At 47.7% G+C, this 22,575-nt stretch overlaps 1 protein-coding gene across 14 annotated transcripts; it reads right to left on the reverse strand.

The window, feature by feature from the left end:
* Positions 1-981: 981 nt before the first annotated feature.
* Positions 982-19,106, reverse strand: Clec18a (C-type lectin domain family 18, member A). Of its 14 annotated transcripts, none has more exons than XM_087594670.1 (14): positions 18,758-19,008; positions 14,652-14,752; positions 13,789-14,027; positions 13,116-13,207; positions 11,078-11,320; positions 7,702-7,799; positions 7,099-7,220; positions 6,810-6,917; positions 5,558-5,650; positions 4,867-4,973; positions 3,824-3,953; positions 3,448-3,544; positions 2,548-2,639; positions 982-2,050 (listed from the first exon to the last, which is right to left on the reverse strand). In XM_087594670.1, the coding sequence occupies exons 3-14, from the start codon at positions 13,991-13,993 to the stop codon at positions 2,013-2,015; spliced, it is 1,425 nt and encodes a 474-aa protein (XP_087450796.1). In that variant the 5' UTR covers positions 13,994-14,027; positions 14,652-14,752; positions 18,758-19,008; the 3' UTR covers positions 982-2,012.
* Between the last annotated feature and the right edge of the window lie 3,469 nt (positions 19,107-22,575).

Raw genomic sequence — 22,575 nt, forward strand, 5'->3', positions numbered from 1 at the left:
GGTTGCCTGTCTAAGTTTGCTTGTCTCCCCAGTACGACTCTTACTACAGGCAGCGGATATGGCAAGAACGTAGGGCCCTTCCATGCAGGGATCTGAAACACTGGGTAATTCTTGAGGCCTGGTTCTGGCAGGCATAACCACATAATGAACTTTTATAGACTGGGGGGAAACAGATGCCTTGGCCTAGAAGAGTTTGCTACATCAAAGAAAAATAAAGTCCCCAGATGAAACCCCACAGAGATAGGCATTTGGTTAGCCCCTCATGTGTCCATATTACGAGTGAAGGAACAGCAGCCCTTCTTCTGTGCCTCCCTGACTTCATTAAACAGGTTATATCAGTGAAAGAAAATAGAAGGATTGAATGATAGCCAAACTGACTGGGTTTGTTTCTCAGCTTTGTTACTTTGGGCAAGTCACTCAACCTCTCGGCTGGCATTTCTTCAAATGTAAGATGATATTTGATGATAAGGTGATACACGCACGCTCGGATGCAAGGACGAATGCATGCACAGGCATGAATGAATGCGCGTGCGCACAGGAACACACACACACACACACACACACACACACACACACACACACACACAGCATTTCCCAGATTTGCAGGGTAGTCTCTGTCCTACTGTTTGAGGCACAATGCTGGAAGCTGCTAGGAGAGAAGAGGAGGGGAGGGGAGGGGAGGGAGGAGGAGAGAAGAGAGGAGAGAAAGAGGAGAAGTCATTGAAGCAAAGAGAGTCTGCTCTTATGTTACTGGGGAGCCTGAGGGACTGAGGACTAAGAGGAAACTGACAGGAAAGCCTCTTCTGATCTTCCCAGGACTCAGGCAGCTAAGGAAGGAGACTTACTATGAGTTAGGGGCCAGGCCAGGCCAGGCGACAAGGTGAATTTAAAGCCAGCCTGAACTCAGTCAGCACAAGAAAACAAAACAATAACTGCAACAACAACACAAAAGTGAAATAAAATACACGGGGGCGGGGGGTGATGAATTGCAAAATCGGCTGATGCAGAGCATCATTTAATCCCCTGTAAAGCCACTAGTCCTGAAAACTCCAGCAGCCCAAGGGAATCTGTCTGGATGGAGCAGAGCAGCTTCTCCTGGCTACTGGCTCTGGCTTTTGCTTTCGGACCCCACAGAAGCCCATCTTTCCCATCAGAAGCAGGTTTAGGATCCTGGAGCTTCTCTTCCCATGCTAGGCTCCTTTAGGACTCCCTATTTGTCTCCCACAGGTTATACCACTATCCTGTTGCAGTATAATTTTAAAAAGCTCGTGACTGGTTCCCGAGAGGTTCCGAGTGTGGATCCGAGAGCTCTAGCTGTTTCTCTGTCAGCTGCTTTCATGCGCTGTCCCCTCGGTGAGATGTTACCATGCCTGACACATACATGGTGTTCAGCGGGCTGTGCTAGCGCAGCACCAAGCATTCTATAGCCAAGCACGGCTTCCTGTCACTGACTCTGCTCGCACTCCCAACAACCCAGTGAAGTCATGACTCAACAAACTGTAACCCAACAACCAGATTTATATGTTAATTACTCAGTGTACAATGCATCCACACAACTAACTTACAACCAATTGATAAGGATATAAACTGCCCACCTACATAAGACATAGTTTGTTCATCTAGACACACAGAATCCTGTACACATCTATTCCTTAAGAATAGTCATAACAACCTGTAAATGTGCAGAGAGAAATCTTAACATCCGCCTCCATGTTCTCTCAGCTGCTCTCCCCCTGGCTCCCGTCTCCTCCCTCTCTAAAACTTTTCTCCCGCCCATCCTTCCTTCTCGTCCAATGACAGATCTCATTCTACCCTGTACCTGCCTTCACCTGCATAATGACACCAACCTACACTATCCTACCCAGCATATGGCATGGCGGCATGGCGTTAGGTCTGAGACTGCTCAGGATGTTGGGCATTCAGTCCCAGCCAGGCACTTGTTTCCCACAGGTGAGCAGTCAAGGAAACGGTCTGTGCATTCAGAAGCTGGCAGGAGAGCTGTTGGGCCAGGCTCAGGGCCCCGGCTCCCACTGGGAATAGTGCTTCTGAGCTGGAAAGGAAGCATAGTAGAATGACTCTTCCTCTCTCGATGCTATACTCATCTAGAAGAAGCCAGGGCTGTGATCTCTTGGGGAACTCCAGATTCTAATAGGTGGATGCTGGGAGCTGATGTTGGTCCAGGTTTTACTTCTGCCTCCTCCCCCAGATCTTATTGGGCTGTAGGAAATTCAGGCACAGTAAGGGAGTCGGACAGATTCCCCAGGTGATAGTTTTCATGATAGAAGGAGAGGAACCCTGGAAAACTCCCAAGCAAGATATGGGTCCTGTCTTGTCCCTCTGCAGGAACATGGTGTTCAAATCCGGGCTGACATCATCCCTTTGGCCCCAGACAGTTGCAAATGCAAGGCCCTGAGCAGGAAAACACCTCTGACTCTGAACCCAGACACACTCTGTACCTATGGCTTGGATAGCCTAGCAACATGGCACAGGCCGTTAGCCCACCAGGAGAAAGGGAACGGAGGAAGGTTGCTGAGAGCGGGGTCTCACCAAACTGACAGATATAACGGTTTCGAGTTTTACAGCGTTGGTCATTCCAGTTGAAGGCGGCAGATGCCTGCATTTCCACACAGTTCCCAAACCTGCGAGGTCAAGATAAAGAGTGCTTAGGTGGAGGGATGAAATTAGCAACCTAGTAGCGTCTCAAACCCTCCAGCCCACTAGGCCACCTGCACCCGTGAGGCCCTGGTGCTGCAACACATGCAGCCGGGGCTGCTGGGAGTCAGTGACCATTCCGTTCCCCATACACTGCAGCTCTCCATACAGAAGCCAGGAAGTCTTCTCTGTAACCCTCCACCCACCCCAGTCCGGCACTCAGTCACAGCAGGAATATACAGGACCACACCCTTCTGCCATCAAGAGAATATATGCCAGAAGTCCAGTTAGGCCTGACTGCCATGAGGGTGTGCTGGGGAGATATTTGAAGACCTTGGAGATCCTATAGACTCCTATAGATGGTGATCTCTGTCCCTGTGTGGCACTCCTGAGCTTTGAAGACCAGGGAAGTGCCACATAGCCAGATGTTCTCTGTACGGGACAGCTGGTGGGTCAGCTGGTGGAGGTTTGCATGAAGGATGCAGATGGGTGGGTACCAGAAATGATGGGGTTGATGCAGGCAGTTGGCAGGTGAGGGACGGGGACCAGATATCAGTGCAAATGGCAATGATAGATGGGCAGAGACTCCTTGGGTCCCCTTTCTATATAATGTGCCTTCTGTGTTTCCCTCACCTGGATTTGCATCAGCTGGGCCCAGGCTTCCCTGGCACCTACAACCAGGTCAGATCCAGACCTGTATAGGCTGGGTGAAGGTTTTTCAGTGGCATCAGAAGCTCAACCAGGCAGGCCCAAGTGGGAAGTGGACCCAGAAGAGGGTAAAGATCCCAGACTCACCCCTGATTGTCAGGCTGCCCAAAGGCAAAACTGGTGAAGGACTTGTGTTCTCCAGTAGTCCAGCGGAAGGAGTCCTTAGCTGCCTTGTAGGTGAGCCCTGGACCAGGGTAGCCAAGGTTGCCTACTATCTGAGAGTGCAGAAGCCTGCTGCCTAATGTCTTTTGAGCTCCCAGTTGTTAAAGATCTCTTTTCAGGATTCTCCCCATCCTGTGATACTTCCCTCCCTGCAACCCTCTTCCCAGGGAAGGGGATTGTCTTGACTACTGACCCATGCTCCAAGCCCTTACCATACCCTTACATAGGCCATGTTTCCTGGGGCCTTGTAGAGCTTCAGTTCCTCCCACTTTACCACACCCTTCCACGGCCAAGCACTCACCAATCCAGAAGTTCTTGGTCTCAAAGTCACTGTCAGTCACCTTGTTGGTGGTCTCCAGGTGGTCCAGGTAGAAGGCAAGGATGTCTTGCACTTTCTGGCTCTCAATCTGGGCTAACACCCCACCTTTTCCCTGTAACCCCACTTTGAGTCATATGGGACAGACTGTAGAGTTCAGGCCCAGAACTTTCTACCCATTCTGTTGCCCCTCCACAGCCAGGATTCCAAATCCTGTGTGCACATAGCCCAGTTGGCAGCTCATAGGCTGAGCCTGGTCCTCCTCTCTTTTTTTTTTTTTTTTTTTTTTTTCTTTTGGAGCTGGGGACTGAACCCAGGGCCTTGCGCTTGCTAGGCAAGCGCTCTACCACTGAGCTAAATCTCCAACCCCCTGGTGCTCCTCTCAAAAGGCCTTTGTCTCAGTCACTCAGTGTATTAACTAGATTTGGATCAATTGTCAGTGTTATCAAGTCAAGAAAGACCAAGGAAAATCTGGGTTTCTGGCTTTAGAAAATCCTGTGTTGGGCTGGAAAGATGACTCAGTGGTTAAGAGCACTGACTGCTCTTCCTAGAGGCCCTGAGTTCAGATTCCAGCAACCACATAGTAGCTCACAACCATCTGTAATGGTATCTGATGCCCTCTTCTGGTGTGTCTGAAAACAGCTACAATGTACTTATATATGATAAATAAATAAATCTTGAAGAAGGAGGAGGAGGAGGAAGAAGAGGAAGAAGAGAAAGAAAGAGAGAGAGAAAGAGAGGGAGAAAGAAAGAAAACCTTGTGTTCTAGCTATCCCGACCTGGCATCCCCACATGTCAAGCCAGAGCTGAGTCAAGACAGCTCCTAAAATAGGAGTGGGGTAGGACTTTGTTCCTGGCTGCTAGGTGGGACCCTAGCTTGCATGAGCCTTGAATCTATGATTCCTGCTTTATACTAAGGAAGAAAGCGATGCCATGGGAAGTTGAAGGAACTATCTCTTGGGCCAAAGCCACTCCATTGCCACCCTGTTTGAGACCCCGACCCCGGGAAGGCAAGGGTCAGCCCTCACCTGACATTTCATCTTGGCTCCATAATAGGTGTCTGCCTCGGGAGACACCATGAAGCAGTCTCCATCAATCCTCAGGTCACAGGTATGAAAGGGAAAGTGCACCTTGGCTGCCGGGAGTAAGGAGAACTTGAGTTTGTGTGCTGACCTCAGAACCCTTACCCTCTCCTGTCAGGCTGAGCTATGCTTCTGATACTCCTGATGCTCCAACCTCTGGCTAACTATTCCAAAATGGAAGTGGGCAGAAGACAACAGTGTGCTGGTAAACTTGAAAGTACGAGATCTCTCAAGAGAGAGAAAGAGGGGGGCTGGGGAATCCAGGGCCGGAGAGATGGCTCAGTAGGTAAAAGCACTTGCTGCCCAGAAGCCTGATGTTCTGAGTTCAATCCCCGGGACCCATTTAGTGGAAGGAGAAAGTCAACCTCCATAAATTGTCCTCTGACATCAGCACCTGCTCTGTGGCACATGCGCACAAGTAAAATGTCATAAAAAAAAAAAAAAGGTCTACAGCTTATAGCATTTGCTAATTCCACTGGTATAAATACCCCACTGTGATCAAGTCCAGGATATTTGGGTGGTTTTCCTGAACAAGTAGTTGGTAATAGCTTGACACATGGACTCTTACAAGCTGATAAAGTCAGATCCAGCACCCCACCGAAGAGGGGTCCGAGAAGAACCGTGAGTTGGAACTCACTGGCACACTGGGCTCCGCCATAGCCGATATCGCAGACACAGGAACATTCTTCTCTCTGGAATCGGCCATGCACACACTGTATACTGCAGCGCACTGCCAGAACAAAGCAGACAGGTGGAGTGCTCCGTCTCAAACCTCCTAGACCCCATGCTCACCTCACAGGCCAGCCACAGCAAGACTACGCTCCCAGAGACAGAGCCCATGACGGGGCTTCCAGCTATGGCCATCCTTGGCTGCTTTGGTTTGATTTTCCTTGTAGAGAGAAGCAAACTGAGGTTTGGAAGACATGGGGATTTGAATATGCTTGGCCCAGAGAGTGGCACTACTGGGAGATGTGGCCTCGTTGGAGGAAGTGTGTCACTATGGGTGCTGGGCTTTGAGGTAATATATGCTCAAGCTCTGCCCAGTGTGACACACAGACAGTCTTCTCCTGGCTGCCTTGATAATAATGGACTGAACACCTGAAACTGTAAGCCAGCCTCAATTAAACGTTTTCTTTTATAAGAGTTGCCATGGTTATGGTGTCTCTTTATAGCAACAAAACACATAAAACACAAGACGTAAGGTCATGAAAAGTGGGCAGTGGGACAAGAGAGACCCCTTCTGTTTCTTAATTCTACCTTTGTTTCAATAGATAGCTTAAAGGGCCCTTTTTAAAAGTCAGAGTGTTACTCTATCTATAGCCTGAGCTCTCCTAGAGTTCACTATATAGCCTATGTTGGCCTGGAGTTCATGACAATCCTGCTACCTCAGTCTCCCAAATACTAGGATTATAGCCCTGAATGTTTTAAATCACATGTATAACACATGGTTGGGGCTCAATGAGCTTTTGTTGAGTGAATGTAAGCACTGTAAAAACCAGTAGTCAGGGCTGGAGAGATGGCTCAGCGGTTAAGAGCACTGACTGCTCTTCCAGAGGTCCTGAGTTCAATTCCCAGCAACCACATGGTGGCTCACATCCATCTATAATCAGGTCTGGTGCCCTCTTCTGGCCTGCAGGTGCATACATGCAGGCAGAAAGCTGTATGATGTATACATAATAAATAAATAAATGTTTAAAAAAAAAAAACAGTAGTCAATACACTCTTAATGTACCTGAGGCTTCCCTCAGAACATTCCAGTCTCTGGCCACCCCAGCCCTCCAGGTATCCCACTGTACCAGTACACACCACAAGACAGGTATATGCCTCCTGAGGCGAATCTCCCTCATGATCACCCTGCAGGACAGCCTGAATGGGCACTGGGTCCTCACCTTGGCAGTACCTCCCTGTGTAGCCAGGGGGACAGTGACAGCGACAGGTGCTAATGTTGAGATGTCCGAGATTTCGGCAGCTCATGCGACATGGGTTCCTGGGAACCTCTGGTAAGAAGAATAGGTAACTTTGAGAAGGGGCCTCTTTCCAGCAGGTACTTTCCTAGGTGTGGAGGCCAAGGCTTCGGGGATAGCCCTTCGGGCTGCTAGTTCCCACCCCAGGCTCACCAATTCTAAGGTCTCATGTACCTGCTGCTCCAGGAGGAGGCAAATAGGGTGGGACACTCACCACAGAGGCCCCCTGCATGATCCCAGGCCTTGAAGCAGCCCGAGACACTGGCTGTGCACAGGGAACACCAGGGGCCTTTCTTGTAAGGGGCGATCATCTTCCCATTTATTTCCCAGTTGCCTCTGTGAGAGAAAACATCAGAGGGGCTGGAGAACCTGGCCTTGGCAAGGCAGGAGCTTTAGACAGAGCTCAGGAAGAGCCCTGAGCAGAATGGGTCCTGGCTCCCTTCCCCATGGGCCCCTTTAGCACTTCTGGCCCAGTTAGGGATTCAGGAAGCTGGATGTGACAGGTAGGGCAGTTGGGAAACAAGAGGTGACTTTGTATCATTCCTGGACACATTCCCTCTGAGTAGGGTCACACATTCAGGAAGGAGAATTCATGAACAAGTCCTGCTCTGCACGGCCGGAATCAACTCTACCTTCTTCCTTTCATCCTCTTGTCTCCCATGCACACCAAGGTCTAAAGGCATTTTGGGTGGCTGGGCTTACATCTCACCCTAACTAAAAGTCATCCATCCACCCTTCCTACCTTCAGCCCCAGCTTCCCTGTCCTTTCACCCACCCCTACTCCCAGCTACCACCCAGCCTGTGGTGAGGGACTTACCCAGGGGAATAGGCACAGACAAAGGCTTCCGTGGCCACTTGATCCACAAAACATGGCTGCCACCCACAGCCCAGCTGACTGGAGGTGGCCCACACAAGCTGCGGAGAACACAAGGCTCAGAGACACTTTCAGATGGGTTTTATTTCAGTCTGGGAGATCACAAGGCAGGCAGTGCACCCTTGGGAAGGGTTTGGCTTCGTCCAGGTGGACAGATGACTCCCTTACCTGCCTAGGGCTCCGGGTTAGTGGCTATGCTGAGCACAGCCATCAGAATTGAAAGCTTTTGGAATGAAGGAGGTAGTAGAATTAGGGTTACTAAGTGTCAAAAGGAGGGATGAGGGACGATTATAGACAGGTGGAAATAGTTACCAAAGAAAGACAGATATCAAGGGCCTTGTATAAGATGGTAAAAATGGCCACAAGCCTTATCTATATGGGGCAGACAGACAGACAGAGAGATAGAGACGAGAGAGAAAAGGTCCTCACTATGCAGGATGCAGCATTGGACAAGAAATCACCATGTATAACAGCTTGACTTCACTGAGCAATTTTTTTTTTCCGGGGCTGGGGATTGAACCTAGGACCACGCGCTTCCTAGGCAAGCGCTCTACCACTGAGCCAAATCCCCAACAACAGCTTGACTTCAAACTCATGGAGTCCCACTTGTCTCTGTCTCCCAGATGCTGGAATTATAGGTATGGTCCACTGTGCTCAGTTTATGGACTGTCCTTTTATGCTAGGGCCTGGTACATACTAGACATGTGCTCTACCATTGTGCCACATTCCCCAGTCCACTAGCCCATGTTTTTTTTTTTTAACAGTTATTGTTTAGGTTAACCTCAAACTCTCCATGTATCCAAAGATGACATTGAACCCCTGATCCTCTAGCCTCTACCTCCTAAGTCTGGTTTACAGGCATGCACCATGTCTTACTTTAGACGATATACATTTTATAATTTTAGAGTTAGAATTATACCTCAGTGGTATTTTCCTATCACATGCAAGACTCTAGTGTGAATCACTAGCATTACACATACACAGACTTGGGGTCAGAGAAATGGCTGTGAGAACACTGACTGCTCATCCAGAGGACCCCAGTTCAATTCCCAGCAACCTCATGGTGGCTCACAATTGCCTGTAACTCCAGTATCTGACACCCTCGCACAGACATACACGCGGGCAAAACACCAATGCACATAAAATAAAAATAAATTGCGGCTGGAGAGATGGCTCAGTGGTTAAGGCACTGCCTGCTCTCCCAGAGGTCCTGAGTTCAATTCCCAGCAACCACATGGTGGCTCACAACCATCTGAAATGGGGTCTTTTCTGGTGTGTCTGAAGACAGTGACAGTGTGTTCGTACATATAATATAAATAAATAAATCTTTAAAAATGTTAAAACTACACAACTAGAGGAGAAAGAAAGGGCAGAATTTGTAATATATATAATTAATAAAAAGAAAAAATAATTACATACTTCAAAACAAACAACCCAGAACCACCATTGAAAACAACAACAACAATAAGACCAGCCTTACGTAATGTAAAAACTTACAGGATGAAGCTGGGCATGGTGGCCCACTCCTGTAGTCACATTGCTTGGAAGCTAGAGACAAGAGGTTCACAAGGCCTGCCTGGGCTACAATACAAGGTAAGCTCAAGGCCACCCTGGGCTGCATGGGACCCTGTCTCAAAAGAAACAACAGAACCAAAGTGAAACGGGAGGACTAAGAAGTGAGACAGGGGGATTGAGATAAGTTTGAGGCCGGTCTGACTATGCTAGAAGACCCTGGCTAAAACAGAAAGGTGGGGAGGAAAGGAAGAAAAATTAGAAGTTGAAAACCCTTAAATTCATGTACTAGAAATGTTTTAATTAATGTAGTTCAGTTGGGAGAATGTCTTCCTGGCACGCATGAAGCCCTGGGCAAAACCAGGTGCCTACCTGATATCCCAACCTTGGGAGATAGAAACAAAAGGACCAGAAGTTCAAAGCCACCCTTGAAGAACTCTTTTTTTTTTTCTTTTCTTTTTTTTTTCGGAGCTGAGGACCGAACCCCGGGCCTTACACTTGCTAGGCAAGCACTCTACCACTGAGCTAAATCCCCAACCCCCTTGAAGAACTCTTAACTGTAAGAGTTAAAGACAGCCTAGAATACATGAGACCATGTCTCAAAAAAAGAAAAAAGATTTTGAAACCAAAACCAAAAAAGACTTCATATTAATAAGATAAAAACCCACATCAGAAGAGTCTGGCAGTGGTGGCGGATGCCTTTAATCTCAGCACTCGGGAAGCAGAGGCAGGTGGATTTCTGTGAGTTGGAGGCCAGCCAGTGGAGGCCAGTTGGTCTACAGAGCTAGATCCAGGATAGCTAGGGCCATACAGAGAAACCCTGTCTCGGAGTAGGGGGGTAGGGGTGGGAGGTGGAGGTTGGAAGGAGGTACAGAGGAACCAGGATGGACTGATAACTCTCCACTGTAATTCAGCACTTGAGAGAGAGAAACAAATAGATCACTATTAGTTTAAGGCCAGCTTGGTCTGCCTAAGAAAGCACAGCCAGGAGTCGAATCAAGAACACAAAACAATGGTTTGGGGAGATGTCTCATCAGACAAGGCACTTGCGTCTAATTCTAATTCAATCCCACAGCCCCACATAATAGAAGGAAAGGCAATCACTACATGTTGTCCTTTGAGCTTCAGATATATTCTGTGGCACGCAAGGGCACATGTGCGTGACGCGTACACACATGCACACACACACACACACACGTACACACACACAAATAAATAGATGAGATATTGAATTAATTAATTAGTATTATAAAGCAAAACAAACATAGTCTGTTTACACAGGCACACATAGAAAACACACAAATACAGAATGAAACAAGGCTCAATGATGTTAGGGAAAGATTATAACAAATATCATATAAATTATTCCAGAAAACAGGAAACAAGACAAAGGGTCTTGATTTCACGGGTCATTTACTATCGTGATATCTATACTAAAGGCGTGAAAACCTTGAGAATTCAGTGCTGTGCTTAGCCACTCAAACAGTGTCAGGTTTTGTGATTCGATAAGTATCCATACTTGTCGAATGGAGGAGACAAAGAAGGGGACTTTCTTGAGAACGGAAGGGGCTCTGGTGTGGTAACATCTAAATTTAGATGGCGTCCTTTTAAAGATAAAGTGTATCCTCTTGGAAGATGACTGGGGAGACCGTGCCCTAGCCTCGCCTTTTAAAGATAAAGTGTATCCTCTTGGAAGATGACTGGGGAGACCGTGCCCTAGCCTCCCCTTTTAAAGATAAAGTGTATCCTCTTGGAAGATGACTGGGGAGACCGTGCCCTAGCCTCGCCTTATCTGAAGTATACTCACCTGGGTGTAGTGGGCACAGGTGGCATTGTGGGCACACTCGGCCGACCCATGTCTGTACTGCAGCCCCTCAGCAAACCAGACGTTGACTACCTCCACAAAGGAGGCTGAGCCCATGGGCAGTAGCTGCACATTCCAGCCCACGTCTGGGGTGTTCCGCAGGGTGGCTGCCAGGTTCGGGGTGGCTGAGGTGCCACAAAGGGCTGCCCTGGCTTGGGCTAGTTGAGCCAGGCTCTCGCTCCAATCCTGGGAGTGACAAGAACGGACATCCTCGGGTGATATATTTGCTCCCCTGCCAGTTACTGCGAGACAGCTCAGGGGAGAAAGGGCTTATGTGGCTCACAATTCCAGGCCAGCACTGCAGGGTCATCATGGTAGCAGGAACTTGAAGCTGCTAGTCATACCCACAGTCAAGGGGATGGTGCCACCTGCTTCTTTTCTTGGTGTTTTGGGGACAGGGTCTCTTTGCAGACCTGGCTGTCTTGTGATCCGGCTGGCCTAATACTCACAGAGATCTGTCTGCCTTTGCCTCCCAAGTATTGGCATTAAAGGCGTCTGCTACTATGCTCGACCAATGACACCCATTTTTTAAACTGGGTCTTCCTATATCAATTAACATAATCAAGACCGTTCGCCACGGATGTGTTCACAGTCCAACCTAATCTAGACTGTTGTTCAGTGAAATTCCTTTTCCAGGTGATTCTGGTCAAGTTGGCACGATCAACACTAACCACTACGACTGGCCTTTGGACAACAGGGAAGGAAACAAATGGGCATCGAGCCAGCTCCCTCCTGGCTCTGAGTGTCCGTGGGGTGCCAGGTCAGAGTGAGCAGGGCCATGCTTGCCTGCCTAAAGATCGGTGTAGTTTTCTCACTGCACAGAGCCACAGAAGGTTGAGGCAGGACCTCCAGAGCTGCCCAAGATAGGTCAGGGAAAAAAATTGTGCCTCCATCTTCCAAGCCTTGCAATAGGCACCTTTGGCATCTCATAGGAAATAGAAGGCAAGGGACTGGGCTTCTGATGTCATGTGCCACATCTAATAATCTGAGCTTAGAAAGTGCCCAGACTTGCAGGCTGGCTTGGCTGTGTTTTCCTTTAAGAGCTGGCCCTAGCCACAGTCAGAAGAACTCTGCTGCTCCCATCTGGTCAAACCTGATTTTTCAACGCCCATTTAAACAAGGGTCCCCAAGAAAGATATAAACTATGTCAGTAAATCATAGAGTCTACTCCAGGCTGCAGGGTTGGGCTAGGTATTGCAGCTTGGAAAATCCTGAATCCTGGCTGCTCAGGACATGGGCACTGGGACACAGAGCAGGGCAGGGGAGAGAAGCAGACCCTCCCCCACCTCCTGGGAAACTGACCCCTGAGCTCTCAAGGTCACTGCCCACTGTGGCTGTCCACCTCTGAGGACTTTATGGGAGGTAGCCATGGGGAACCTTGCCCTCCCTTACCCATCCCACCCTTGTTCCCAGGTCTGTTCACGTGGGCTGCAGCTGTGGGTGGCGGGGGGTGGGGGGGTGGGAGTGGGGGTGTCCCAGACTGTGAAGGCAGCATGTCTAAGACTGCAGGTTGATCATCCCCAACCAACCCTGGTGCAGCCTCCATTGTGGGGGTTCTAAACTGCAAGTAAGTGAACAAATGAGGAACTTGCTAGAGGTCTTCTAGTACTTGCTAGAAAAATCCTGGTCACAAACCAGTCCACCCCCAAAGCCCAGTGAGATTCTTCTCCCTCTCTGTTCTCCATCCTCTCTGCTGGATTCCTTTGTGTAGCTCCTTTTCCGGGGATGGGTCGGGGACAGGACCTTGGCTCCTTCCATATCTGTTGATCTCCGTAGTGACAGAGTGCCAGGAAAGTGAGTTGCCCACGGCCCTGATCTCCTATACAAATGGCTTTCCCCGAGGGAAGAAAGCACATAGCTCCCCAACGACCAAGACCATGGCACCCCTGGTGAAAGGGACACTGGAAAGGCCTCCTGAGCTCACTCTGGGGTTCAGTCCCTCTGGCAGCCCTCTTGACCCAGAGCAGTTGGGTCCACTCACCATTCTCTGCATGTTGGCTGCGGAAGGGTGGACCTGGCTGCGCAGACGGTTGTGTGTTGTGAGGATTAAGAAACTCTCCTTCCTGCTCAAGGCTGGAGGCCAAGAGAGAAGGTTAAGCCAATGACCAGCAGCTCCTGGGACATTGCCATAGCCAGGTGAGGGTGACCCCAGCCCAAGGACACAGATCTAAGATGAGGAGAGGCAGTGGGAGCTGTGTAGGAAAGAAATCCCATTACGGAGACGGAAGGAGGACAGGAGAGAAGCAGGAAGATGGGTGAGGACAGACCAAGCATAGAACAGTGCTGTGAGTGACTGGCTTGGGAGTGGGAAGATGATATTTGGGGGTTGCGGGGTGCAGAGGGGCATGAGAAACTCAGTCCCGGATCCTGGACTAGAAACAGGCCTTTCTACCACTGTGTTTCTTCTGAGGTCTTAGCTATAGGCTCTAACCAATATCTTTCCTTAACCTCAACCATGGACCAATCTGCTTCATCCTTCTTCCTTCCCTGTATCCTTCCATCCTCCCCGCCATCATCCTAATGGCTTCCCCCATCGTATCATATCAGCATAACACAGGGCTCAGTCCTGGGTTCCTGACGCCTAGAAATCCCCTTGCTACCCTTTCTCAGACTCACAACAGCACATCTTCTGTCTCTGCCCAGGTATCCCTTACCTTGCACAATGGGAACTTGCTTTGGCAGCTGGGGTGGCTGCACCTCTGTCCAGGTGATGCCAAGGAGAGGCAGGAGCAGAAGCAAGAGACCAAGCCACCGGCTCTGGTTTCCCAGCCACAGGGAGGGCTCGGGCTGAATGGCTGTTCTGCCTGGTGCTGCAGACATGGCTTCTCTCAGCTGTCCGGCTTGCTTCCCAGGCTTCATGAAGCTATTCACAGTCTCAGGGAGTCAGGCTAAGCTGCCAGACAAAAGGAAGAAGCTAGTGAATCATCACTGTGTCCAAACAGCCTCCCCTCCATGGTACACTGGCTTTAAAAGAGACGTAGAACCCTCCTTCTAAATGCCTCCTTACTCCCGCTTCAGTGTCTGGCCAGCCTGCTCCACAACAGAAAGCAGGGCAGTGTGCTGCGCTGACCCTGTGGCCCCTGCTAATCATTGTCGGATTATTAGCACCCTCGGGGAGCCCCCAAAGACCCTGCTGATTGGCCTGCAGACATTCCAGGGCTGTGGGATTAGCAACTGATGGCTGTACCCTGGCAGGGACAATGTCCCCCAAGCCCATGGACAGCTTCTACTCCCCAGCCCCAGTCATGGGGAGGAGGCTGGGACTTTGGCAGTGGGCCAGTAAAGCAGGCAGGAACTGGGCAAGACCCCAGGGGAGTTCTCTTCTTTCTTGGGAAGCTCATCCCAAACCTTAGCTATGAATTAAACATAAAGCAGGAAGGAACTCTTCACCAGACAGATGCCACTGGTGGGATCATGGAGGAGTGAGCTGGCACTGTACCTTCAGGAAGAAAGGTGTGACTTATGTGTCAGGGCAGTGTGAGAGGATGAGGCCAGCCCCAGGGCCCATTATACTTACCCATGTGACTTTGGGCTAAGACTGGGGCAAGGCAGACAGAGAGGAGGGCTTGTGGTGGATGCCCTTGGCTGACTTGAGTCCTGTTGTGAACAAGTCTGCCTCTAGACAAGGTCACAGTGGAGCAGAAAGGCGGCAAATTACCATGGTATTTTGGGCCTAGCTGAAGCCTACATAGTCCCACCAGGATCACTGAATTTCTAGCATAGCCAAATCAAAGACTGACATGTAGACCATCGTCAAATGCCCACACAGGTTACTCAGCCATTCTAAAGCACGGCCTTACAAGCTAACACTTTGCCCTTTTGAAGTTGGTGTGATCCCTGACCCAGCACTCTCTCAGATGTCACCTCTTTGGAGATTCTGCTAGGGCACAGGTGGGCTGCATGGACTTCTGGAGAAACACTAACGGAATATGAATGGCATCATGGATGTCAGGCAATGGGGACAAGGCCAGGCAGCAAGGTGCACAGTGTTGTACAATACCCAGAGCCTCAGGATCTTCTGCCTCAAGCAGATGGCCTGAGATCACCATAGCAGGTCCTATCCGTGATTAGTAATAGCTGCATTTTCATTCATATAAAAAAGGTATTGCTATTGAGTACGGGTGTCAGGGCGCTACATCGTGTGTGTGTGTGTGTGTGTGTGTGTGTGTGTGTGTGTGTGTGTGTGTGTTTGTTGTGTAGTGTGTAGGTCAGAGGACAACCTGAGAGAGAGAGAGAGAGAGAGAGAGAGAGAGAGAGAGAGAAACAGACAGACAGAAACAGACAGACAGACAGACAGACAGACAGACAGTCAGAGAAAGGCTTTTCTCCTATTGTGGTTCCAAGAAGTCAAAGCAGGTTGTCCAGCTTGGTGGCACAGACCATTTCCCACTGCAACATCTTGCCAGCCTGGTAGCCACCCTTTTAACAGGCCTTACAAAGCATGTTTATAAATGTAACTTCTTTGTATCACAACAACCTAGTACAGATATGGGGAAGCAGGATACAGTGAGTCTCAGGGATTTACCCAAGGTAGATCCCAGTGAATTCAGGGTCTGTACTTTCGCATCGCCAGAGTTTTGATTTTCATACACAGTGGATCTTTTAAAGTTCAATTCTCAATAGCTTTGTTCTATGCTGGTGACTCAATTCCTGCTCCTGGGTCCCAGAAGCTCATTGTTGTCTGGCTTTGGCTTGGATAGGAGGAAAACTTTTACCGGCGTAACAACTTTAAATTTTTTTCCCTTTATTTTGTGTTTGTGGGTGTTTTGCCTGCATATATGTTAATGTGTCATGTGTGTGCAGTGCCTGCAGAATCAAAGGAGAGTGTCAGATCCCCTGGGACTGGACTTACAGACAGTTGTGAACTGCTGTTGGTGTTGGGAATGGGCCCTGGGTTGCCTGAAAAGTGGTCCTTGCTTTAACTGATGAGTTATCTCTCCCTAATATAATGAGTTTGAAGTTGTCAGGCCGTCTATCAGAGGCAGAAGTCCAGGAGGCTGTGGGTATTATACAACACTGTATACCTGACTGCCTGTCCTCCCCAACCCCCACTGCCTTATATCCATGATGACATTCATATTCCAACAGTGTAGTCCAGAGTTTGTGATCCATGAATTTGTGATCCATGCTTAGAATCCCAGGTAGTTTGACACAGCAGTGAAGGCTGGCCAATGCAAGCAGAAATACTCTTCAACTTATCCTACTAATGTCAGTAGTAACCAAAGCCAGGTCTAAGACATCACAGGCTACAGAAACCGCAGATTAGCACTCTATGAACACAGACTCCACCTTCTCTCAACAGAATGTATCATCTGACTTAGCAACATACAAAGTAGATCAAATAACCACACTAAATACTACTTAATATAAGACTGCGAAGGGCTGGGGATTTAGCTCAGTGGTAGAGCACTTGCCTAGGAAGCGCAAGGCCCTGGGTTCGGTCCCCAGCTCCAAAAAAAAAAAAGAACAAATATATATATATATATATATATATATATATATATATATATGTATATCAAAACATACAAGGTCATCTCAACGATAGACAAAGTAAGGCTGGAGAGATGGCTCATTGGTTAAGAGCACTGACTGGGGCTGGAGAGATGGCTCAGCGGTTAAGAGCACCCGACTGCTCTTCCAGAGGTCATGAGTTCAATTCCCAGCAACCACATGGTGGCTCACAACCATCTGTAAAGAGATCCGATGCCCTCTTCTGGTGTATCTGAAGAGCACTGACTGCTCTTCTGGAGTTCCTAAGTTCAATTCCACCACACGGTGGCTCACAAAACGGAGAGATTTGATATCCTCATCTGGTATGTCTGAAGACAGCTACTATGTGCTCATATAATAAATCTTAAAAGAAAAAAGTAAGAAAGAAAAAAGTATTTGAGGGGGCTGGAGGGATGGCTAAGTGGTTAAGAGTACTGGCTGCTAGGGTTTGGGGATTTAGCTCAGTGGTAGAGCGCTTGCCTAGCAAGCGCAAGGCCCAGGGTTCAGTCCCCAGCTCCGAAAAAAAGAAAAAAGAAAAAAAAAAAAGAGTACTGGCTGCTCTTCCAGAGATCCTGAGTTCAATTCCCAGATGGTGGTTCACTGTCGTCTATACAAGGATCCCTCTTTTGACATGCAGGTACACATGCAGCAGAGCACTCATACATAAAATAAAATAAACTTTAGAAAAAGTATTTGATCTGGGTATAAAGTGTTTTAGAATGATCTCAGGCCTATTTCCTAGTGGACGGGGCCAGGGAAATTATTTAATAAAATCTGAAAGTAGTCAGTGAAGTGGTGCAATCCTGTTGTCCTGTGCACTTTGAAGGCTGAAGCTGAGGGATCATTTGAGACTAGGAGGTCAGCGCCAGCCTGGGTAATGTAGCAAGACCCAGAACCAAACAAACAGAAAACCCTACCCAAAACTCCATAAAAACTGGAGGTGGTAGTGCACCCAGCACTTCAGTCTGGGTAGACCACACCCAGGCAGTAGTGCCCTTTAGGCAGAGGCAGAGAGATCTCTGTGAATTTGAGGCCAGCCTGGACTACAGTGATGTGAGCTTCAGGACAGCCAGAGCTCTGAAGAGAGGCTCTGTTTCAAAAAGCAGAAATAAAACCCCAAAATTTTCAAAGTTCCTCAGGTGAGTACAGTAGTTTACGTTTCTAATCCCAGCATTCTAGAAGGCTAGAGGATTAACACAAATTTGAAGCCAGCCTGGGCTACTTAATGAGACCTTATCTAAGATAGATAGATAGATAGATAGATAGATAGATAGATAGATAGATAGATAGATAGATAGATGGATAGATAGATGGATGGATAGATACAAAATCCCTGCATCCTTGTCATCATGATTGTTTCACATCCTCCCAGTAGGTGAGATTTCTAACTCGAATATTTTAGAATATGAGTTATTCAGTGTCTTTATAGGGTTAATTAAAGTTAAGTAAGTCTTTTCTTCCAATTCAGAAGAAAGGATTAGAACACAACACAGGGGGCTGGAGAGATGGCTCAGTGGTTAAGAGCACTGACTGCTCTTCCTAAAGGTCCTGAGTTCAAATCCCAGTAACTACATGGTGGCTCACAACCACCTGCAATGAGATCAGATTCCCTCTTTTGGTGTGGCTGAAGACAGCTACAGTGTGTGTATATATATATATATATATATATATATATATATACACATATATATATACATATACATATATATATAATAAATCTTTAAAAAAAAAAAAGAACACGGGGCTGGGGATTTAGCTCAGCGGTAGAGCGCTTACCTAGGAAGCGCAAGGCCCTGGGTTCGGTCCCCAGCTCCGAAAAAAAAAAAAAAAAAAAAAAAAAAGAACACAACACAGTTTCTCAGGGGAAAAATGGCTCTCTGCAAGCTGAGGAGTGAGAGCCTCAGAAAAGCTAACTATGTCTGTACTTTGGTTTTGACCTTTAAATGATCAGAACTAGGAGAAAATACCTTTATATTTAAGCTGAATAATGTATGGTATTTTGTCATGGCGGCCCTAACAAACAAATGCAGCGTTTACAAACACCAGCTGGGACAGCAGTGGTGAGACTAAAGGCTTTTAGTATTTTTTTTTAAAGATTTATTCTATATATACATTGTAGCTGTCTTCACATACCAGAAGAGGGCATCGGATCTCTTCACAGATGGTTGTGAGCCACCACGTGGTTGGTGGGATTCGAACCCAGGTCTATCTGGAAATGCAGTCGGTGCTCTTAACCGCTGAGCCATCTCTCCAGCCCCCAAGGCTTTGAGTTTTAAAGCCCTCTCCAGCTAATATAGACCCCTAAGACCACACTGAGGGACTGAATCTTCTGGGTTCAGTCTCCATCTTAGAGACGCTGACTTAAGGTTGAACTCAAGTTAACTAACAGGCCTGTACCTAGCATCAGTTTCCAGGGTGCACCCCAACAAAACCTGTGTCTAGCACCAGTTTCCAGGTTATTCCTCAACAAATCTGCACCCCCAGGTTACAAACCCACCCCTGACACTTCTCTTCCTAACAACCACCAATCAGGAGGAAAACAAAAGTTAAGTTTATCGTTTGGTTCCCAGCACCAGCCAATTACATTAAAGGCCATAATGCGCCCCGCCCCACCAATCAGATGTATGCCAGGCCAGACACCCCTTTCTTGCCTCTTTAAGTGCTTGCCTAAAACTAGGCTCAGGGTTTCACCATCTTGCTGTGTCAGGGTTGGCCGGGAGCCCATGCTCCAGCTTGAATAAAGGGACCCTAATGCGATTGTCTGGATTTGTCTTGGTGGTCTTTTTGGGGTTCACGAACTTTTCCTGGCACAACACACAGAGGGGAGGCCACACCTGCGCTCAGCTTCAGGTCAAATCAAGCCCAAAGTTCTGTTCATCCCAGGCACGGCTGTAGTAGGAGACACATCAGAAATCATGTACTGGAGGAAGTGGCCCGTCATTATTTCTATCTTTAATTTCTTTTGCGACAGGGTCTTACTATCTAGCTTGGAACTTATTGTGTAGACCAGGCTGGACTTGAACTCACAGAGATCTGCCTGTGTCTGCATCCCTAGTGCTGGGATTAAAGGCACGAGTCACACACCTGGCCTATTTCTACTTTTAGTAATCTAAATTTTTTCCAAGTTTGTTTTATGTGAACGGATGTTCGTCTGCAATTATGTCTGTGCACAGCATGTGTGCCTAGTGTCTAGAGAGTCCAGAAGTGGGCATAAATACCCTGGAACTTACAGATGGTTGTGAGCTACCATGTGGTTGCTGGGATTTGAACTCAGGACCTCTGAAAGAGCAGTCAGTGCTCTTAACCACCGAGCCATCTCTCCAGCCTTCATTTTTGTTGTTGTTTTGTATTTTGAGACAAGGTTTCTCCGTAGCCCTTATCATCTTGGAACTCCCTCTGTAGACCAAGTTGGCCTGGAACTCAGAGAGTCACCTGCCTCTGCCTCCTGAGTGCTGGGATTAAAGGCGTGCACCATCACCATCACCCAACCCCATTTTTAATTTCATTTTTTTGTGTGTGTGTAGTCCTATGTGTGAATGTGGGCATCTGAATGCTACGGGCATGTGTATAGAGGTCAGAAAACAACCTCTTGGGCCAGTCCTTGATTTCCAGCTTGTTTGAAACAGATTCCTTCATTTTTAATGTTGTGCATGCCAGGCCTGCTGGCCCATGAGTTTCTGAGGAGTCTCCGGTCTCTGCTTCCCAGCTGTCTGCACCAGTACTGAGGTTTTAGAGAGATGCTTCCACATCGAGCTTTCTGAGAATTTGAACTTGGGTTCTCCTGATTGCAACAGCCCTCCTTCTTTGTGTGTGTGTGTGTGTGTGTGTGTGTGTACACCAGGGTCTCACTATTTAGCCGCAGCTGGCTTGGTATTTAATGTGCAGCCCTGCGATTCTCTTGTCTCAACCTCCCAAGTCCTTGGCTTACAGGTGTACATAACCACACAGAGCTTGTCGGCTTGTTTTTTAACTAGGAATTGAACTCATGTTGGCTAGGGAGACACCCCACTACCCCAGTCTTCCTATCCACGTTTTGCTGTTGTGTATTTGTTTGTTAGGTTTTTGCTGCCGCCCTTTTAGGTTTTCCACCCTTTAGAGGCAGTCTCATTGCGTCTCCCAGACTCGCCTTGCAATGCATGGGCTTAGGATGTAGTTCAGTTGTTACAGCGTTTGTCAAGCATGCATGAATCCCTAGCTTCGATCCCCAACACCACATAAAGGTGACGTGGTGGCACATACCTGAAATCTTAATACTCTGGAGGTAGATGAATTCCAGATCATCCACCACCATAAGGCAAAAGAAGCCAGCTTGGGCTAAGAGATACTTTGTCTTTATGGCCCTCTCAAAAACAACAAGAACAAAGAAAAAAGGCAAAACAGTAACAACCAAGCAAATTTTAGTCCTGCAGCAGCCTCCTGAGTTGCTGGCATTTCAGTTCCCCCTTTCAAGGCTCTCTCGTCTCCCTTCCTCCTCTATCATAGCAGTCACTCTGAGTTATCAGCCTTCATGGGGATTTTATTAGTCTGATTTGGGTTTCTAATTAATCCTAACAGTTCACTCAATGCATGATAAAGGGTGCAGGCGACCAGGTCACCTCAAGCCACAGGCTCTAGCGCCACCTAGTGGTCAGTACGAAGACATAGGCAGAACCAAGTTCCATCTGGTTCTTGGGACAATTACAGTTAATCAGTTAAGATTGGCAAATGATCTTTTAATAAATTTTAAAAGGCACTCACTTGAGATTCCAGCTGTTCCTTCCTGTACAACCTTGTCAGCTGTAGGTTGACAGGCTGCAAGAGGCCTCTGGGTCTCAGGAGGTGCTGAGGGTGTACTGAGGGTGGAAATAACTAGAGGGTAACGCCCGTCATCTGTGCAGATATGGGGGAGTCATCTGTGCTGCATTGAGATTTTTAGGGCTCATTTATGTTCTTGTGAGTAGCCCTTCAACCATGCTCTGTAAGTAGGCCAAAGAAATTAATTTCTTTGCCAAGTTGGATTTGCTGGCATCATTACTTTGGTCTGTCATTTATACTCTATCTGGGGTAATTAGATGTTCGTGTCCCTGGAAGAGTTCATGCAACAGGAAGAGGAACAAATAAAGGGATATTAGGAAGACATCTGGGGATGATGGTGCCCAGTTCTTTAATCTCAGCACTTGGGAGGCAGAGGCAGGAGGATGGCTTTGATTTGAAGGCCAGCCAGGTCTACATAGTGAGTTTTAGGCCAGCCAGAGCTATATAGAGATATCCTGTCTCAAAAAGGGTGGGGGGAGTTGGAGAGATGGCTCAGCAGTTAAGAGCATTTGTTGCTCTTGCAGAGGACCCAAACTTGCTTCTCGGCACTCACACGGTAGTTTACAACCATCCATTATTCTGGTTCTGAAGGATCCAATATCCTTTCTGGATTCTACAGGGAACACATACACATAAAGATGCACACATGCGGGGTTGGGGATTTAGCTCAGTGGTAGAGCACTTGCCTAGCAAGCGCAAGGCCCTGGGTTCGGTCCCCAGCTCCGAAAAAAAAAAAAAAGAAAAAAGGAAAGATGCACACATGCACATACATGCACACACTAATCTAAAAGGCTTTTTTTTAAAGATTTATTTATTTATTTATTTATTATATATAAGTACACTGTAGCTGTCTTCAGATACACCAGAAGAGGGCATCGGATCTCTTTACAGATGGTTGTGAGCCACAATGTGGTTGCTGGGAATTGAACTCATGACCTCTGGAAGAGCAGTCGGGTGCTCTTAACTGCTGAGCCATCTCTCCAGCCCCTAAAAGGCTTTTTTACAACATTATTTATTTATTTATTATTCATAAAATACATTTTATTGAGCCGCTCAGTAATGGTTTAAAACAATAACATTTTTATTAGATATATTTCTATGCTTAAATTTCTTTCTTTTTTTTTTAACAATTAAGTCAATTTATTTAAACAGTTGAC

This window comes from Rattus norvegicus, chromosome 19 (assembly GCF_021556685.1).
Source record: "Rattus norvegicus strain SHRSP/BbbUtx chromosome 19, alternate assembly SHRSP_T2T, whole genome shotgun sequence".
NCBI classification, from domain to species: Eukaryota; Metazoa; Chordata; class Mammalia; order Rodentia; family Muridae; genus Rattus; species Rattus norvegicus.